Here is a 16571-nt window from a genome sequence, read left to right as displayed (position 1 = left end):
AGCACACGCCTTTAATCCCAGCACTCGGGAGGCAGAGGCAGGCGGATCTCTGTGAGTTCGAGGCCAGCCTGGGCTACCAAGTGAGTTCCAGGAAAGGCGCAAAGCTACACAGAGAAACCCTGTCTCAAAAAAACAAAACAAAAAAAACAAAAAAAAAAAAAAAACCTGAGTCCATGGAGGAAAAGAGGAAGGTTTGCAAAACAGAACACCACTGGGGGCAGGGGTTACAGTGTGGGCGTGTTCCTATAAGCTCCAAGAGGGAACTGAGAGTGCAGGACTGGCCAGCAGGAGCTGAGAGATAGCTCAGTAGGCCTGCAGTTCCTAGGGGAAAGTGAGAGAACTGACAAGAATTTCCGGCCAGGGTGTCCCCAGGTGGAATGGGAAAAAAAAATGCTCTAAATCACAAAGGAAAGGTGTTCATCTACCTTGTGATTGGAGCCCAGTGGGGGCAAAAGGAGCTTCCAAGCACACCAGTGTGGTTTTTGTAGTAAAAGCAGACAAAGCAGGGAGCGCCACAGTGGCACTTATCCAGGAGAGGAGAGGAGAAAAGGAAGATGTCCACATTGGTGTAGCAGGCTAGAGGCATACTAAGCTGCATGAGCCAGAGAAACATGTGGGTGACCACATGGAGGGCATAATAGGCCAGAGCCCAGAGAGACACTTAGATGAGAGACAAATGGTTAGAAAACAGGTAGAGGGAAGCAGCAGCTGAAGAACTGGACTCTAGAATTTGGAACTAAATTTTGTGGGTAGCAGAAGTCATCAGAAACAAATGATCCATACATACCTTAGGAGAGTCAAATCAGCATCTTGGTTTGAAGAGGCTAAGTTCCTTGGAAGGTTATTCATTTACACCACTCCTGGGTTTCAGCACCAGATGAATGAGTAAAAGAAATAAAAAAGGAAGGACATGACTGTATATAATGGAGGAGAAAGTTTACTGTAGATAAAAGGGAGAGCATAGCCAGAGGCAGGGACATCTGAGAGTCTAGAGTGAACATGACCAGACTGAGCCAGGCCATATGAAGAGAGGGGAGAGAGGAGAGGAGCAGAACCAAGAGGCCATGTGGGTAAAAGGTAGACCAAAGAGCCAAGTAACCAAAATGGTTGGATTATATAGGGAAGGGCAACTTGGGGAGAGAAGCCCAATCGAATACCTGGGTTGGAGAAGTTTAGGGTAGGAGGTAGGATATGCCAGCCAGGAGAACCCTGTAACAGATGGGGACTGAGGGATGATGGGAGAACCTGGCAACTAGGTCTGTTTTGAGATCTAACAACTATGTAGAGGTGACATTAAAATTCTAAGCCAGGGAATATGCTTACATGTTGTGGATATTGCTTTGTATGTTGTGAATGTGCTGTTCTGATTGGTTGATAAATTAAGCCGTTTTCCTGTGTCCCACCTGGCCCATGGTCAGGACTCTCTCACCAGCCAGTCCTGCAGACACTTGAACCCAAGTAAACACAAAGAGGCTAATGTTAATTAAAACTGCTCGGCCATTAGCTCAGGCTAACTATTGCCTAGCTCTTATACTTAATTTTTTTTGTACTTGATTGCCTTTATTACATTGTATTAATTGATCTTCAGATATCAGAATAATCTTTATTCCTGAGTTAAATCCTACTTGCTTATTTATGTAATACTTTTGATATTATGTAGAGAATTTTGTTCACAGTGCTTGGTTGAACCCACAGGGTTGAGAGGACTAGGAAAATAGTCCACCACAGTGGTAGTTTAAAGGTAATTGGCCCTCCTAGGGAGTGGCACTATTAGGAGATGTGCCTTTATTGGAGTAGATGTAGCCTTGTTTGAAGAAGTGTGTCACTGTGGAGGTAGGCTTTGAGGTCGCCTATCTGCTCAAGTCATGCCCAGTGTCTCAGACCACTTCCTGTTGCCAGCACAAGGAAGTAGAACCCTCAGCTACCTCTCCAGCACCATGTCTGCCTGCATGCCACCATGTCCCACCATGATGATAATGGACTGAACCTCTGAAATTGTAAGTGATCTTACACTTAAATTAACCCATAATTCTCATTTATGTTTAGCCACATGGCTTCACACCTTTTCTCATTTTTGCCTTCATGTCTTGCTTCCTCTGTGTCTGGCTGGTGACATCAACTGGACATGCAGGACCCATAGGAAGGTGACCACTGAACTTTACAAGACAAGATGGTCCTTCAGGTTCCTGCTTTGCAAAAGAAACTGCCAGACATTCTACAGGACACACATACACATACACACACACACACACACACACACACACACACACACACACACACACACAAAAGCGACTGAAAGACTCTAGGCCTGTGGACTAAAGATGGATGCCCCAACATTACAGAACTTTGGGTGACTGTCCAGGCAGCCAGCTGTCTCTATCATTCTAGATTTTTAGAAGTTGCTTACAATGCACTTGCTGTTTACTTAGGTAATATTATATTCTTCTGGGGTATTTGATGGCTCACAGCTTACCAGTATCTGAACATATGCTTCTCATCATGGTGGCTGGCAGCATCTCTCCCTCAACCTCCCACTTCCCAGAATTCTCCTCTCTCTTTGTCCTGCCTATACTTCCTACCTGGCTACTGGCCAATCAGCATTTTATTTATACAGAGTGATAACCACAGCAAAAACTTAAAAAAAAAAAAAAAAAAAAAAAAAAACTTAAAAAAAAAAAAAGAGAAAGTGCTGTGGATATCATGTAAATGTATTGCTTTGATTGGTTAATAAATAAAATGCTGATTGGCCAGTAGTCAGACAGGAAGTATAGGTGGGACAAGCTGAAAAGAGAATTCTGGGAAAAGGAAGGCTGAGTCAGGAGACGCCAGCCAGACACAGAGGAAGCAAGATATGAAGGCAGAACTAAGAAAAGGTACAAAGCCACGTGGCTAAACATAAGTAAGAATTATGGATTAATTTAAGTGTAAGAGCTAGGCAATAGTTAGCCTGAGCTAATGGACGAGCAGTTTTAATTAATATAAACCTCTGTGTTTACTTGGGTCCAAGCAGCTGCAGGACTGGCAGGTAAGAGAGATTTGTCCCGACCATAGGCCAGGTTGGACATAGGGAAACTTCAGCTACACTTATGTGTACTGAAACGCTTATACAGGTATGTAGTAAATCTTCTGAAATCCTACCTGAAATCATCACTTTCACAAAAATCAACCCAAAATGTTTTTTTTTTTTTGAAAATGCTCTTCTCTCACAATACATAGCAATCACCTCCACCACTCCTAGCTCCCCATCCCCACCTCCCCTCTCCTCCAGATATACTCCCCCTGCTTCCTCTTCAAAAAAGAGCAGGCCTCCAAGAGATGATAACCAGATACAAGACAAGGGAACCCAATAGGAGGAAGAGAGTCTCAAGAGCAGGCAAAAGAGCCAGAGACATATCCAATCTGCTTTTAGGAGTCTCACAAGAACACCAAACTAATGGCCATAACATACATGCAGAGGATGTGATGCAGCCCCAGTTGGCCCTGTGCTTACCATTTCAGTCTCTGTAAGCCCATGTGAAACCTTAGTTAATTTGGTGGGCATGTTCCATGTTCTCCAAGTGTCCTCCCTCTCCTCTTAACTCCTACAATCTTTCCTCACCCTCTTCTACAGGGTTCTCCAATCTCTTAGGGGAAAGACCTGATGGAGACCTCCAATTTAGATTCTCTCTCCTTGTGTGTGGCTATAGGTCTCTGCCTCTCTGATGATAACTGGACAAGGCACCAATCCTAGGTCTCTGGGCTATCTTGTCTCTGGTTCCTGGCCATCCAGGCAGTGTAGGACATGGGCTCCCTCTCCTGGTATGGGCCTCAAGTTAAACCAAACATTGGTTGGCCACTCCCACAAGTTCTGTGCCACAAAATATTTTCAATCCATTTTTTATTCAAATAGAATCTCATCCAACAATCAGATCAAGCCAGATGTGGTGGCTCACATATTATCCCAGTGTTCAGGAGGCTGAGGTGTGAGGACCACCAAGTTCCAGGCCAGGCTGGACTGCATAGCAAGACCTTGTCTCAAAAATAAAATAAAAAAATAAATGTCATCTGGTTTAAACACTTCTGAGCTGGGTTTTCGACTGGAGAGTTCATTGAAGAGTCACGGATACTCTTGATTCAGGACCAGGTGATGGAAAGGGACACAACAGTTTCCCTTTACTTCCTAGAACACATTATTATTATTAAATACAAAACAAACTATGAAAAAGCAGTGAGAATAAGGAGAGCTCCTATACCATCTAGTCACCACAGCAAACATTCCCATTGTTTCCTATCATTAAATGAAATTAAGCTCCCCCACACTGATTCATCTAATAAACCCCATATACAGTGTGTACCGTCATCTGAAACTAGAAACTCTACTTCTACAAGAGTCCATTTCTTTTTTGCCTATTACTGTGGTCCAAGAACTGGTACTGTGGCTTTAGGTGATCCAAAAATTCATGAATTTTAGCCACAATCATAGAATCAAGCATTCCTTTAAAGAATTAGCAGTTTTGTATATGCCAAAACATTTGCAGTGTTCTTGTGCCCATTTACCTCCTAGTGAATGCACTAACCTTAAAGATGGTGGATGCAGCTAGATGAGGACTTCAGGGAAGAACCCTAGGTCTGCAGCTCACTGCACCCACAACTCATTCACCCATCGTCTCTCCACCTCATTCTCCACTCATTTTAAACACAGGCTATTCTTCAACACAATCACAGTTTGCTTTCCTCCCACTACAGTGTTGCTTGCATCATTTCCTTTCTGAGAAACACTACCTTGGTAAGAGCCCTAGGAGTCTGTTCTAGGTCCTTCCTCACATTGCTGTTCTTCTATGAGGGACAGCATGGTAATAGCATTATTGTCACAGCACTAAAAGCAAACACCAAAGACCTAAGGCTAGCTGAATTCTGTCTCACCATGCACAACTCAAAACTGCCTGGGATGAAACCAGTAAAGTCTTAAGATTTCAACAGTCACTGATTTAAAATAAAAAAAAAATCCATCTGCTTTAAGTTATAGAAGCAATTTTAATGCAAATACTCAATAGGGCATCTTTTGCATTGCTCTCAAAATTTCATCTCTTTCTGCTGCTGTAGGCATAGATGGCTGAACTCCATTTTGTCTTCTTTGGACCATGACAGAATTCTGTGTATAGGCAGAAAACAAAAAAACAAAAATCATCAAAATCAGTCATGTATTAAAGGCAATAATTTGCCAGTAATTTTCTATTGTTTCTTCAAAAAGAAAATTCTAAAACCTAAGTTTTAAAACTCTAAAACCTACTTCTGGAATTCCAAATGTTTCAATCTATTAACATTTACACCAACGTGATTATCCCCACAGAAAACATTATTAGCAGGAGTGGGATAGGAATATGCCTTGAAGTACAGACAAGAGTGTACACAGTCCCCTACAAAAGCTATGCATGATTAAGTGATACTAACCATCAGAAAAGGAAAGGAAGGAGCTGGATATGGTACTCAGGGAAACAAAAATGAATTATCAATGTATTAATCACATTGTAACAACTGTGATTGCCTGTGGGAAAGGAGACAGAAACAGAAGTCTAAAGAGATCTATGATGTCAGGGTAAACTGTACTTTCTCTTCCTCTTCAGGAAACACAAATTTATAACAAGGCTATTTTATGACTACAGATACCTCCCTAGGAAGACTTATCCATATTAAAACCGAAGCATTAACCCTTAGAATAGAATGAAACAATCTCTCAAGGACCCCATAGAGTTGAAAAAACACACAGAAGATAAGGTTGAAGGTTAAATTTCCCTGTGGCCATCATGGAGAAGACTGTGGGTTATTGACTGATATCAGCTTCAGTCAAGAGCCTAAGAACAGAGTTCTACAAGAAGTGTACTAAGAGGAGCTTACCCAGAATCGCCGGCAGTTTTTGTACTTCAAGAAGTAATTGGAACACCTTTCCCTGTCATAGTTATTTTCATCCATACATCTGGTAGAAGCATCAGATTCCTTAAATATGTAAGAGAGTCATCATTTAAAATGTGGAATGTGGTCTATGAGAGACCCAAACATAAAGGCTTCTGAAGCTGCTTCCCCTCTGAGCAGATGTGAAATGGATGATTTTTGTTCATTTTAGTGGGTAGACTTATAAAACCCAAATAATAAAGCCAACTATTCCAGAAATCACTCAACTTAAAAAAACATCTTTTTTTCCAGTCTGGGCCAGTTTTCTAAGTATCTGATCACAAGAGTTTGAGCCAAAAGCACTGATTGTGGTCATATGTTCCAGAAGCTAAAGCAAGGTATACCATGTTGAGTATTGCTCCACAGCAAGAGAGAGGAACCTGTCTCCCAGCTCATGGTGCAGTTCTCCCAGCTTTCCCCAATTCTCATTTTGACTTGATGTTTGATCTTAATGCTCGTTTTGGGACTCCAAGTAAATTACTTGAGTAAGTGATCTACATCAAGGAAACCTAAATTAACAGCATTCATCTAGGTGCATTTTTGGCTATCGTTCACTCCATTATGCAAGCATACTATTACATATGCAATTTTAATAGTTATCATTAATGTACTTCAAAAAGAAAGTTAGCAACACAAGGCCATGAGTTTAAAATGAGGTAGTTACCACTGGTAATTAAACTTTAGCTGTCTGAACTAGAAGCAGTTTGGATAACAAGCTTCAAAGTGAAAGGTATGACTGTGAGAAGTTAAATAAGTTTCAAATAGGCAGGGAATCTCGTTCACAAATCTAAGAAACATACCTTATCTAAACAATACTTACTTAATAAAGCTGTTGAAAACAGAATATACAGACCAACGGATATATACTGTATAATGTGTATTTTTGAAAAAGCCATACAGGATGGTGAATTAGTGCTCCACATGGCAACAATATGATGATTTTTATATTGTATTTCTCAGGAGTGGCAAGGCCAAAACAAAATGTTACAAGCTATACCCAATTAATGTCAACAAAAGCTTATTATTTCAACACAATGTTGTTTAAAAGATACCTTGGTGAGAACCATTAAGCTTAAAGTAAGCTAATCATACTGTCAACCCATGACTCAGCCAGGTTGTCTCAAAGAGATTAAATAACTGCTGTGATTAAAACCATTGTTTTAAATTTGGTGTATTATATCATGTTTGGACTCAAGATTTTCCTTAGCATTGCATATGCTTGTCAAGTTTTACAGTAACAACTAAACACTGCTTATTTCACAACTAAGCAAAGTTGAAGAAAAGAGTCTTTGTTAGCCACATTTGGTCATTTAAAAATGTTAGAGTGAAATAAAATACACTGGCCAGGAATATCTTTTTCACAAAATAATAGTTTATTCAATAACTGTATAAAACAGATGCCCACAAAATTAAGAGTGGTTTTCCCACGTTAACACTCATGACAATGAAAAGCAAGTCACCCTACCGACAAGCAAGGGTTTATGTCAGGATCTCTCAGCCGCCTTGTGACCATAGGCATCTTGTCTTCTCACTGAAGGCAGAAGGGAGAAAAACAGGTCAGAAGGAAATGACCAGAAAACATCATCAGCCCCAGAAGCACAGAAAACTTAACTCTCAAAAGTGTAGTAAACAGTGGGACACAGCACATCTATCAAAAAGCCAGTTACTGCTTAGTCAACGTTCTAAAAGGCCACAGTTTAAAAACAATTCAAAGTTTATTCCAGCACTACCTTCTACTTAAATAACACTTCCCTGGGTTGAAGGAAGTCAGGGAATGTACTGTGGTTCAGTAATTTTCCAATCCAAGTCTTAAAAATACAGCTTTGCAAAAAGTCTATTGGTTAAAGACACCACATTTCACTAAGAGCCAGTTAGTTATTCCAAATCAAGGAATACACTTCATGAAGTAAGTCTATCAGTCATGGTTCAAGACAACTGCTCTTCAAACTCCAGTTCAAGTGAAACTGGTGACAATTCTCTTCAAAGGAGGAGGCAGGGTGTAAAAAGCAATAGTCACAGTTATTTCAGAATGGTCTTTATTTGTTTCAACATATTGACATGGCATTGATGAGTCACTCACCATCTTTGAAAAATCCCTATAATAAGCGTAAAGAAGCTGATCTGGCTTACGTGCCCAAATCCTGTTCTAGTTTACTCTTAACTAAAAATCAAAGTATATTTCAGAGAAGTAAGACAGTATTATGTATACAACTCCACTGAATTAAAAAAAAAACGTATGTGACTTTTCAGAGAAGTCAGAATTTTTGTATGAAACATCACAAAAATGTTAAAAGAAATAATAAATATTCCAAAAAAGTAATTTAAGCCCATGAACTCCTGATAAGTGAACATTTCTCAGTCAATGGTCACCCTGTCCAGTTCCTTCTATACTGAGAAAGATCAGGATGTCTGGGCTAAAAGACGGATCTGATTATTCTGCAGTCCTTTAACTTTCAATAATCACCAAATAATTATTTGATTTCATGACCTTCATTGAAAACATCCAGCCAACAGAAGCATGCTGACAGAGACTCAGTGCAGAGTCCAACTGTGTCTAGAAGTTTCTCCTCCTCAGAAGACAGGATTTTACAGGATTGCCTCTTCCTAACAGAAATAACGGGACTAAGAACACGTACAACCTTCTCTTTCATTATCTATCCTGTCATGTCTTCACAGAAGTCTGCTTGATAGTTCATACACAGGCATTATCATCTCAACAACAATCAGACACAAACAGAAGTCAAGCTGTGTCCTAATCATGAAGGAATTCTGTTCTATTTCATTATCATCAGCCAGAAATGCTTTAAAAATACCTACACAACACAATCATTAAATTTGCTGCTTCAAGCTATTCCCATTACATTGTTTTTGTGTTTTTTATTCTGGATTCTCAATGCAAGTCACTTTTAAGCATGGATTTCTGAATACCACCTCCTTCGTATGAATCCCCGTGTTAACTGTTCAGGAAGAGGAAATGGCAATTTACATGGAGGAATGGGGCTGAAGGGCAAGATGGAGTGCCCTGCTAAAGAGGCCTTATCTGCTTACTCTTTGAAGAGTCAGAGTGAACAACTGTTACAACTCTCTACTACTTCCAAGAGGATATTCAAAAAGAAAACCAAAGGTTTGAGGGAAGGCTGCCAACCTACAGCACATCTGAGGAATCACTAAAAATCTACTCCAAAGGGCAAATGGCTTACCCAAAGAGTTCCAGATTCCCACTCTCCTTGTAGCTTTGATCCGTGGTGGGGGAAGGGCACGTTACTGAACACGTCCAGGCCCCTAGGCTGCTCTGGGCGTTAAATCCGGAAGCAGAAACACACCACGCCGTAAACCTGGGTGCAGAGGAACAGGGACAAAAAGTCAAAGTACACACTAACGGGAACTGGGAGATCGGAGGAGAATCCCCAAGGATGCGACTCCCGGACCGCATCGCCTTCCGGGGTGCCGCTCCGCAGTATCAGACAGTGGACAGCCGGCACAGGTGAACACGACACGGGGCTGGGGAAGGGGGCGCAGCAGACCGCGAGGACCCGGGAAGGGCAGGGCGGGGAGTGACACAATCCGGGGTGCCCAGACCTGCCTAGGGTCACCTTCCGCTGCCCCGGCCGGACGAATCGCGTAGCACGAGCAGCGACAGCACGGCATGCCGCGGACGAACTGGCGCCGAGAACTAGGGTAGGCGTCCCCAGCTAGTGTAGTCCAGGGTCTGCCGTGGAGGGAGGGAGGGGCCGGAGACCACTCACCACCGGTCGCCACTCCGCCAGCACCCGAGCCGGCTGCAGCTACAAACACGTCAGTCGCTCACGCAGCAGGACCTTAAATAGCGCGCACCCCAACGTGCTGCCCCCGCGCCCCCCGTTTCAGTCCGTCCAATCCGCGCGCGCTGCTGCCGGATTGACAGGCGCGAGGGTCTCTGTGCGGTGGGGGCGGGCGTTGTTCGCTCCGCCCCCGGGCAGCGGGAGGAGGGCCCAGGCAGGAGGAGTGGGTGGGACGGCGTGAGACCCCGCCCTCGCCCCGCCCCACCGCGCCCCCCGCCCCGCAGCCTCGCTCTTAACACTTCGGCCTGACTGGCAGCTGCGCCGACCAATGGTCCCGCCGGACTCGGCGGCGGCCGCGCGGACTGGCCGGGCCCGGGCGGAGCGTGAGGGGGGCGGGCACCGCGGCGGGCGGGGGCCAGGGCGGGCCGGCGGGCGGGCGCGGGGCGGGGGCGGCGGCCGAGCGGGCGGGGGGAGGCGGCAGTGGGCGCGACGTCGGCGGCAGCGGCGGCGGCGGCGGCGGCGGCGGCGGCGGCAGCTGCAAGTTGAGCTGCAGGGGCAGCGCATACACTACAATGGCTGCTGGAAAGAGGCGTAAGGAAACAATTTCCAGGCCCGCCGCGTCCAGCCCGAAATATGAGAAAAAAATTATTAGAAATTCCGCGGGCGGTGTAAAGGCGGCGGACGGGCCGGAGGGAGGATGTTAAAGCCCCGCGGTGAGTTCTCCCGGGGTCCGGGACGGCGGGGAGGCGTTTAGCGGGAGGAATATCAGGGTTATTTAAATTATGGGACTAGCCGAGGGGGCAGAGGAGCCGCGGCGGCGGCAGGAGGAGGAAAAGTTTGTGCTACTCCCAGCCCCTGCTCAGGACCCCAGAGAGAAAAATAATAATAAAAAAATCAAATAAAATCGTGCGGCGGGGCTAAGAGGACTCCCGAGGTCGCTGCTGACAGGGCAGGGGGCGACGCGGCTGGGGACCCGAAGGTGAGGTCGGTGGGAAAAAAAAAAACCTTTTATTCAGGGTCTGGAAAGTTTGAAAAGTTTTCCTCCTCCTCCTCCTCCTCCTCTCTGGTGCTGTGAATATTGTGACAGCGGCAGCGGCAGCAGCGAGAGCGGAAGACATTAGAGACCCGAAAAATAAGGGAAAAATTAATATAAATTCGGTTTTGAGAGGAAACTCTCCGCATTTTCCACCAAAACATCCCGGGGGAAGGTCGCTTCCCAAAGGGCCTGGCGGAGACCCGCGGTCGGCAATATTTGGGGGGCACTGGGAGTGACTTGGGGTAACTTTGCCCCCTTTTCCGAAGAGGTTTTTCTTTTCTGGAGAAATGCATTTGTTTTTGCCCTCTGCCCAGGTGGGATAGCCGAGTCGGGGTGCGGGGTCCGCGGGGCGCCGGACCCAGCAGGGTGGCGGCGGGGGCGTAGGGGGAGGGGGTGCTAAATGAAAGCAGGAGATCGGGACGGAGCAGGGACAGCTTGTTGTCAGTATCATAAACAACCAAAATGGAGGGAGAACTCAGGCATATAACCAAATAAAAATTGTTAAAAAATCGCAAAAAATCCCTAAAAATCCGGGATGCTCCCCCCTTTCTCGCTAAAGGTAAAAGTGTGAACCGCCTTTCCCCTGAAGTCCATTTTGACTTTGCAGGGACCAAGGAGTTAATATTTATTTATTTTTTAAAACTTTCGAAGGGCAAAAGCCTTTTATAACTCCACCGACAATGAGAAAACGTGAAAATCCAATGCAAGAGAAGCAGGGGGAGGGAGGGGGAGGTGGTAGTGCAGAAACTGCTAAACTTATTGGTAATGTGGACTGATCTGAGATAAGATAAACACTATATTTGCTATTTTATAACTCCCTTTTAATGATCTTTGCGGGGCTTGCTTTTTTTGGTAGAAAAAGAGTGATGCCATTTTCTTAATAGAGTTAATGTGTGTGATTGGAAGAATAAACCTTTGCGGCTTTAGATTGCATTTTTCGTCGCATTTATGCCTCAGGTTTTGTTAGTGGCTCCCTCCTTTCTTTAAACTGGGCTCTCCAGAGGAGGGGTAGAAAGGTGCTGTTGCCCAGAGAGACTGGAGGGCGAGACTGGCGAACCTTCTGGGGAGGGGTGGGGAGTTGTTTGGCTTCTCCCTTCCTGACACGTTTGCTTCACCTGTTCGCCCTCACTAAGGAATGTTGAACTGAGGTTTTCTGGTTTTATGTATATAAAAGGATGGTGCCTCTTGCATCACATTGATGTTAGTGGGAAAGTGCTGCTGATGTTGGTTCCACGTGGGATCTGGGACAGAGCAGGGCATTTTAAAGAGACAGCTTCTCTTTTCTTAGGGTTTTCATCACCTACGGAGACTTACTGTCTGAGGACCAAAGGCAGAGGTGCTGGAAGTGTGTGGTGATGGAAGAGCCTTCTCTTTCCATTACTCAAGTGCACCCACGTTTAGGAGTGATGGAGGGAGAGGAGGGGTAAACAAGCCCAGTAGAAGATGGATACGTGTGTGGCTTAGTTTTCATCCACGCTGTTCTTTTATGTAACAAGCCCTCCCAGAAACTTTTCATGTTACGTTGCTTTGCTCTGGAAGCTGATTTTGGAAGGAATTGTGGAAAAATGGAAATAGTTGAAGGTGTGTGGTGTAATGGTATAGCATTATTGAACAGTTATGAATTCTGTGCAGTGAGATCAAAGAGCCATGTATGCCCATAATGGGGGTTTACAGCCATTTTGTAAAATACCTAATATTCAGTTTGGCTTCAGGTACATTGAGGACTTCTGGTTGAAAATTACAGGCAAAGAGGTGAAGATTCCTTAACACTGTAAGCAGTAGACATTTCTGGGGAGGCGGGAGTGGCTCCCATGAAGACCATGGAAAAGTTTACATATACATCCATTTTTAAAGTCCACCCTATGCATATGTTGTAACTTTACACTTTGGAAATGAAAATGCTTGAAAATCCAGAAGCCTATCAATTTGCATTTTTTTGGCTGAAGTGATTTGTGTTTAACAGGAAATGTTTACTAATCGTTAGCTACTGTGGGCTCTTGTGTCTTAGATGTCCCCAGTATTTTCAAAAGGTAAAATGTGTACATTGTTAACTGTACTGTATTTGAGATTAAGATTAATCTGGAATGGAAACAACTTACATTCAGTTTCCACAGGCAGATGGAGTTTAGGAAATAAATCTCTATTTTGCTTTGTTCTTACAATTTGTAGAAATGGATCAGAGTTAGAACTGGATTTTTGGGCTTCTTAGGCAATGTTCTCTTTTGCCATACTGCATAAAAATTATTATTTTAAAGTCCATTGTGTGTTAGTTCCTGTTTCTAACTGAACTTTCCTTGGCACCTTTCTGTAAATACCTCCATGAGAACACTGTCAGTGTCCTGTGAGCACATCACCCTGTGGTTTCCCACTTTGGAAACCACTGCAGCTTTCTAAGAAGTCACTAAAGAAAACATAGTGTCACAGATCACTATTAAATCAAAATGGGTTGGAAAGAGATTAAAGAACCAATGAAGAAGATAACCCCTCCCCACCATAACCTTCTGTCCAAAGGTTTCAGAATTCCATCATTACTTAGAAAACCTCTGAAGTTTATTTTGCATTTTCATTGTGTTTTTGGCTTAAGATAGTTACTTTGACTATAAGTAGTCAGGATTATGCTTTGTGCTTAAAATACATGAGACTTGGATACTGAACAGTTGCCACTTTGACAAACCAAATACTAATACCAATAAATTCAGTGTCAGTCAAAGTCAAGGCAAGTTTTGATTTTAGTTGTTAGCTCATTGAGCCATTTAAGTTATTTGGGCACTTAAAAATAAGATTCCATTCTTTATTGTCAGCCTCAACAGAAGTTCTCCTATTAAAGGTTATTCTTTCACATATAGGGTGATATAAACTTTTATGTTTGGGCTTTGTACAACCAGCTACTTTTCTAAATTAGAAAATGTACTTAGAATGCCCAATTTCAAACTGTAACTCTTTGAGTCTTCTTTAGATAGGGAGTGCCACAATAGCTGGTTTGAATTGGTTGCATTAAGGTGTTTTGATGTCTTAGAAATCCTACCTGTTGAACTTCCTTTGTCTGGAAGTCCTATTAAATTATACCAATTTACAGAAATCATCTAAGGATATCTCCTGCTCCACATTCTTACTTCACTTAAAGTCAAAGAAATCTCACCGATTTAGATTCCTATCTGAGACTTAGATGCTCAGTGTTGCTGTTCAAAATTCTGAAAAGGATTTTTCTGCTGTGATGGATGATTTAGTGAGTGTGGGCTAATACTGATAAAACTCCCTATCTGTGTATTTATTATAATCAAAATATTTCAATAAACAGACATTTTATAGCTAAAGTAGTGAATTTGCTTTTATCAATGAATTTGGAAATTTTAAGAATGCTGTTTATGTTTTAATGTAAATCAAATATGGGAATTTTCCTTCATTATTATCATAATCTTTATTGTTATTAAATACGTTTTCATAAGATATTCTGGAAATTTACCTAAGGATTAAATTATTGTTTTCTAAATTAAATGTTCTGTTCCTATTGTAACTGGGATTTTAAAAGACAGACAACTAAAACCTATGTCCATGGCTGTCTTTGAAGTTTGCTTAAATAATCATTTTTCTCAAGTTGTGTAATCAAAATGTTCATCCTTCTAGAAATGTTTTAATATTATTATTTGTTATTTTATTTCTTGGGAATTTAACATGTAAAAAATTAACCTGTTACACATGAGGAAAGAGTTTCAGAAGAAGGAAAGTGTGTCTGTTGAGCAGAAGCTAAGCAAGTGCATCTGTTCAGGGTGCAAGGAGAGACACTCTCGCTTGAGCCATCATTCAAAGTATTTTAAGAACCTGATAAACAGTGTTTTTCCTGAAACACTGAATACGTTGAAAGCATGTCAGTCATTGCTTGGAAACAAAGGTATACCTTTATTTCTTTAATTTTAACAGGAATTAATGTAGGCAGCATATTTAAGCAGTTAGTAAGTGTTTAGGTAGCCTTAGAAAAGTGTTTACAAACAAGTTCAGTGTGAGGGCAGGGTACATGGTCACTGTGATTTCAGAACTCAGGCAGAAGAGCTCTTTTCCATTCCGACACAAAGACACTTTAGAAGTGATTTAGTATTGCTTCTTTTGTAATCATATCATTGCTAACTTTTTGGAAACTCTCAAATCCGAAATCTACGGTTACTGCTTTTCCTTCACTTCAGGGCAACTTTTATATCTCATTTGAAAATTTAATTTTAGGTTTAATTTGAGAAAATAAATGAGTATTTCTAGGTTATAAATTTTTATGAAAGGTTGGTATGTAGTTGTTAACATTTGACATTATAAGAAATATATCTGTATAAAAGCCTAATAGAAATTATTACAGAGGCATAGTTTGATTTTTACTTTTCAATTTATTGGCCTATCTCCCTGAGGTTTGCATTCTACCTAGTTTGTCCTCCTGTCTGTATCCTTGTAGGGGAGAGCTGACCAGGGCATGGTGAGACTGACTATCAGAGACATTTGAATGTTTTTGTGTTCTGATTCTGTGTATATATTGTGTGTGTTATTCGTAAGGATTTTACTTTTTTTAAATGTATATCAAAGTACAAAAAATGTTATAAAACAAATAATATCTCATTTTTAAAAAGTGAAGTAGTGTGATATTGCATTAAAATTGTTAGTGTTTAAAAGTCCCTGAATGTCTTGTAAACAGAGTTACTACAGTAACCTGGTATTAAAACTAACCAAAGTATGTGTTGGGAATTTGAGATGACCACCTATGAAATGTATGTGCATGTGTAGAGTGAGTGAACTTCTGCACTTATATCCTAGGTTAATAGGAAAAACAGTTTGCTAAAAGTATTCCTTTGTCTTGTTTTTTAAGTGGAACTTTTTCCTAATTTAAAATCATAGAAAACCTAGAAATGTGAAGATATTAGAGAACAAAATGTGGTTTTGATGCTTTTTAAATATAAGACTTTTGAACAATGGAAGTGTACTACAACATCAGTGTAAACTAAACTGTCCAAAAATAATGATGAGAGACCAGAGAAATAAGAATTTCAGAATAAAATAGTAATTATGATAAATTTAAAATTCAACTTATGTAAATAAAGAATAATCAACTATAAAGCAAAAATCACAAGTTTACAGAAAAAGGATATCTCAGTGTTAATTTGGGGAATTTTATCAGAATATTTTTAGTGTAACTTGCTGGATTTGTAACCACCTTTTAAAATTAGACCTCCAGAGCCTCTGATCCTTCTTTCTTTAGATTTTGATTAAACTAAATTCTAAGAGTGATTTGTAGTGATGCTTTGAAATTCTTTTTTTAACAGAAGGAAAAGGAGAAAGTCATTTTCTGATGTTTTTAAAAAAGATTTTAAAGAGTATTTAAATATATAGTAATGTGAAATAGTTTGAGAGCCTTAGGAGTCATTGAAAATTGCCTTTCTTGTTGTTTATTGGAAAGCCTAAAACTTCTTTTTTAGGATAGTAAAATAAATTTCAAAGCCCCATTCTAAGAATAGTTTTGTTCTGTGGATTTTTCAGGGTAATTTGAATAATTTCTTACAGTCTTAATAACACTTTAAAGGCTTTAATAAGGTATAGATAAGATTATTTCACCAAGAAGACTGTTAATTTTCAGGATATTTTAAGCTGTATGCTGCTGATTAAAGACATTTCTCTTTCTCGTTTACTAATTAGCAATTGGTTTTCTGAAGGAGAATTGAAACCTGCTCTTGTGATATCTGGAGTAGAATTTACCTTTAGTTTTGCAGCCTGCTCTGGGAGTGCAGGAGTCCTTTCCAGCAGTGGATGGTAGTGCATTTCAGAGTCTTCAAATATACCTTTTTTGAATGAGAGTCTCATTTTAAGCTTTTCTG

At 41.4% G+C, this 16571-nt stretch overlaps 2 protein-coding genes across 6 annotated transcripts in view; one reads left to right on the top strand and one right to left on the bottom strand.

Annotated features, from left to right (window-relative positions):
• Positions 1 to 4993: 4993 nt before the first annotated feature.
• Positions 4994 to 9798, bottom strand: Chchd7 (coiled-coil-helix-coiled-coil-helix domain containing 7). Its single transcript, XM_052717928.1, has 5 exons — positions 9675 to 9798; positions 9129 to 9263; positions 7394 to 7459; positions 5875 to 5973; positions 4994 to 5131 (listed from the first exon to the last, which is right to left on the bottom strand). Exons 3-5 carry the CDS (start codon positions 7445 to 7447, stop codon positions 5027 to 5029), a joined length of 258 nt encoding a protein of 85 aa, XP_052573888.1. The 5' UTR covers positions 7448 to 7459; positions 9129 to 9263; positions 9675 to 9798; the 3' UTR covers positions 4994 to 5026.
• A 393-nt stretch (positions 9799 to 10191) lies between these two features.
• Plag1 (PLAG1 zinc finger) overlaps positions 10192 to 16571 on the top strand; it is a 46901-nt gene continuing 40521 nt past the window's right edge. For all 5 annotated transcript variants that reach the window (XM_052716612.1, XM_052716610.1, XM_052716611.1 and 2 more), the window contains exon 1: positions 10192 to 10402. The gene's annotated coding sequence lies outside the window, so the exon portion shown is untranslated. The remainder of the gene's footprint in view (positions 10403 to 16571) is intronic.

The sequence above is a fragment of the Peromyscus californicus genome, unplaced genomic scaffold (assembly GCF_007827085.1).
Source record: "Peromyscus californicus insignis strain IS unplaced genomic scaffold, ASM782708v3 Scaffold_5__1_contigs__length_169319896, whole genome shotgun sequence".
Classification (NCBI taxonomy): Eukaryota; Metazoa; Chordata; class Mammalia; order Rodentia; family Cricetidae; genus Peromyscus; species Peromyscus californicus.
The sequence above is the reverse complement of the archived record's forward strand: the minus strand, read 5'-3'. Positions and strand labels throughout refer to the sequence as shown.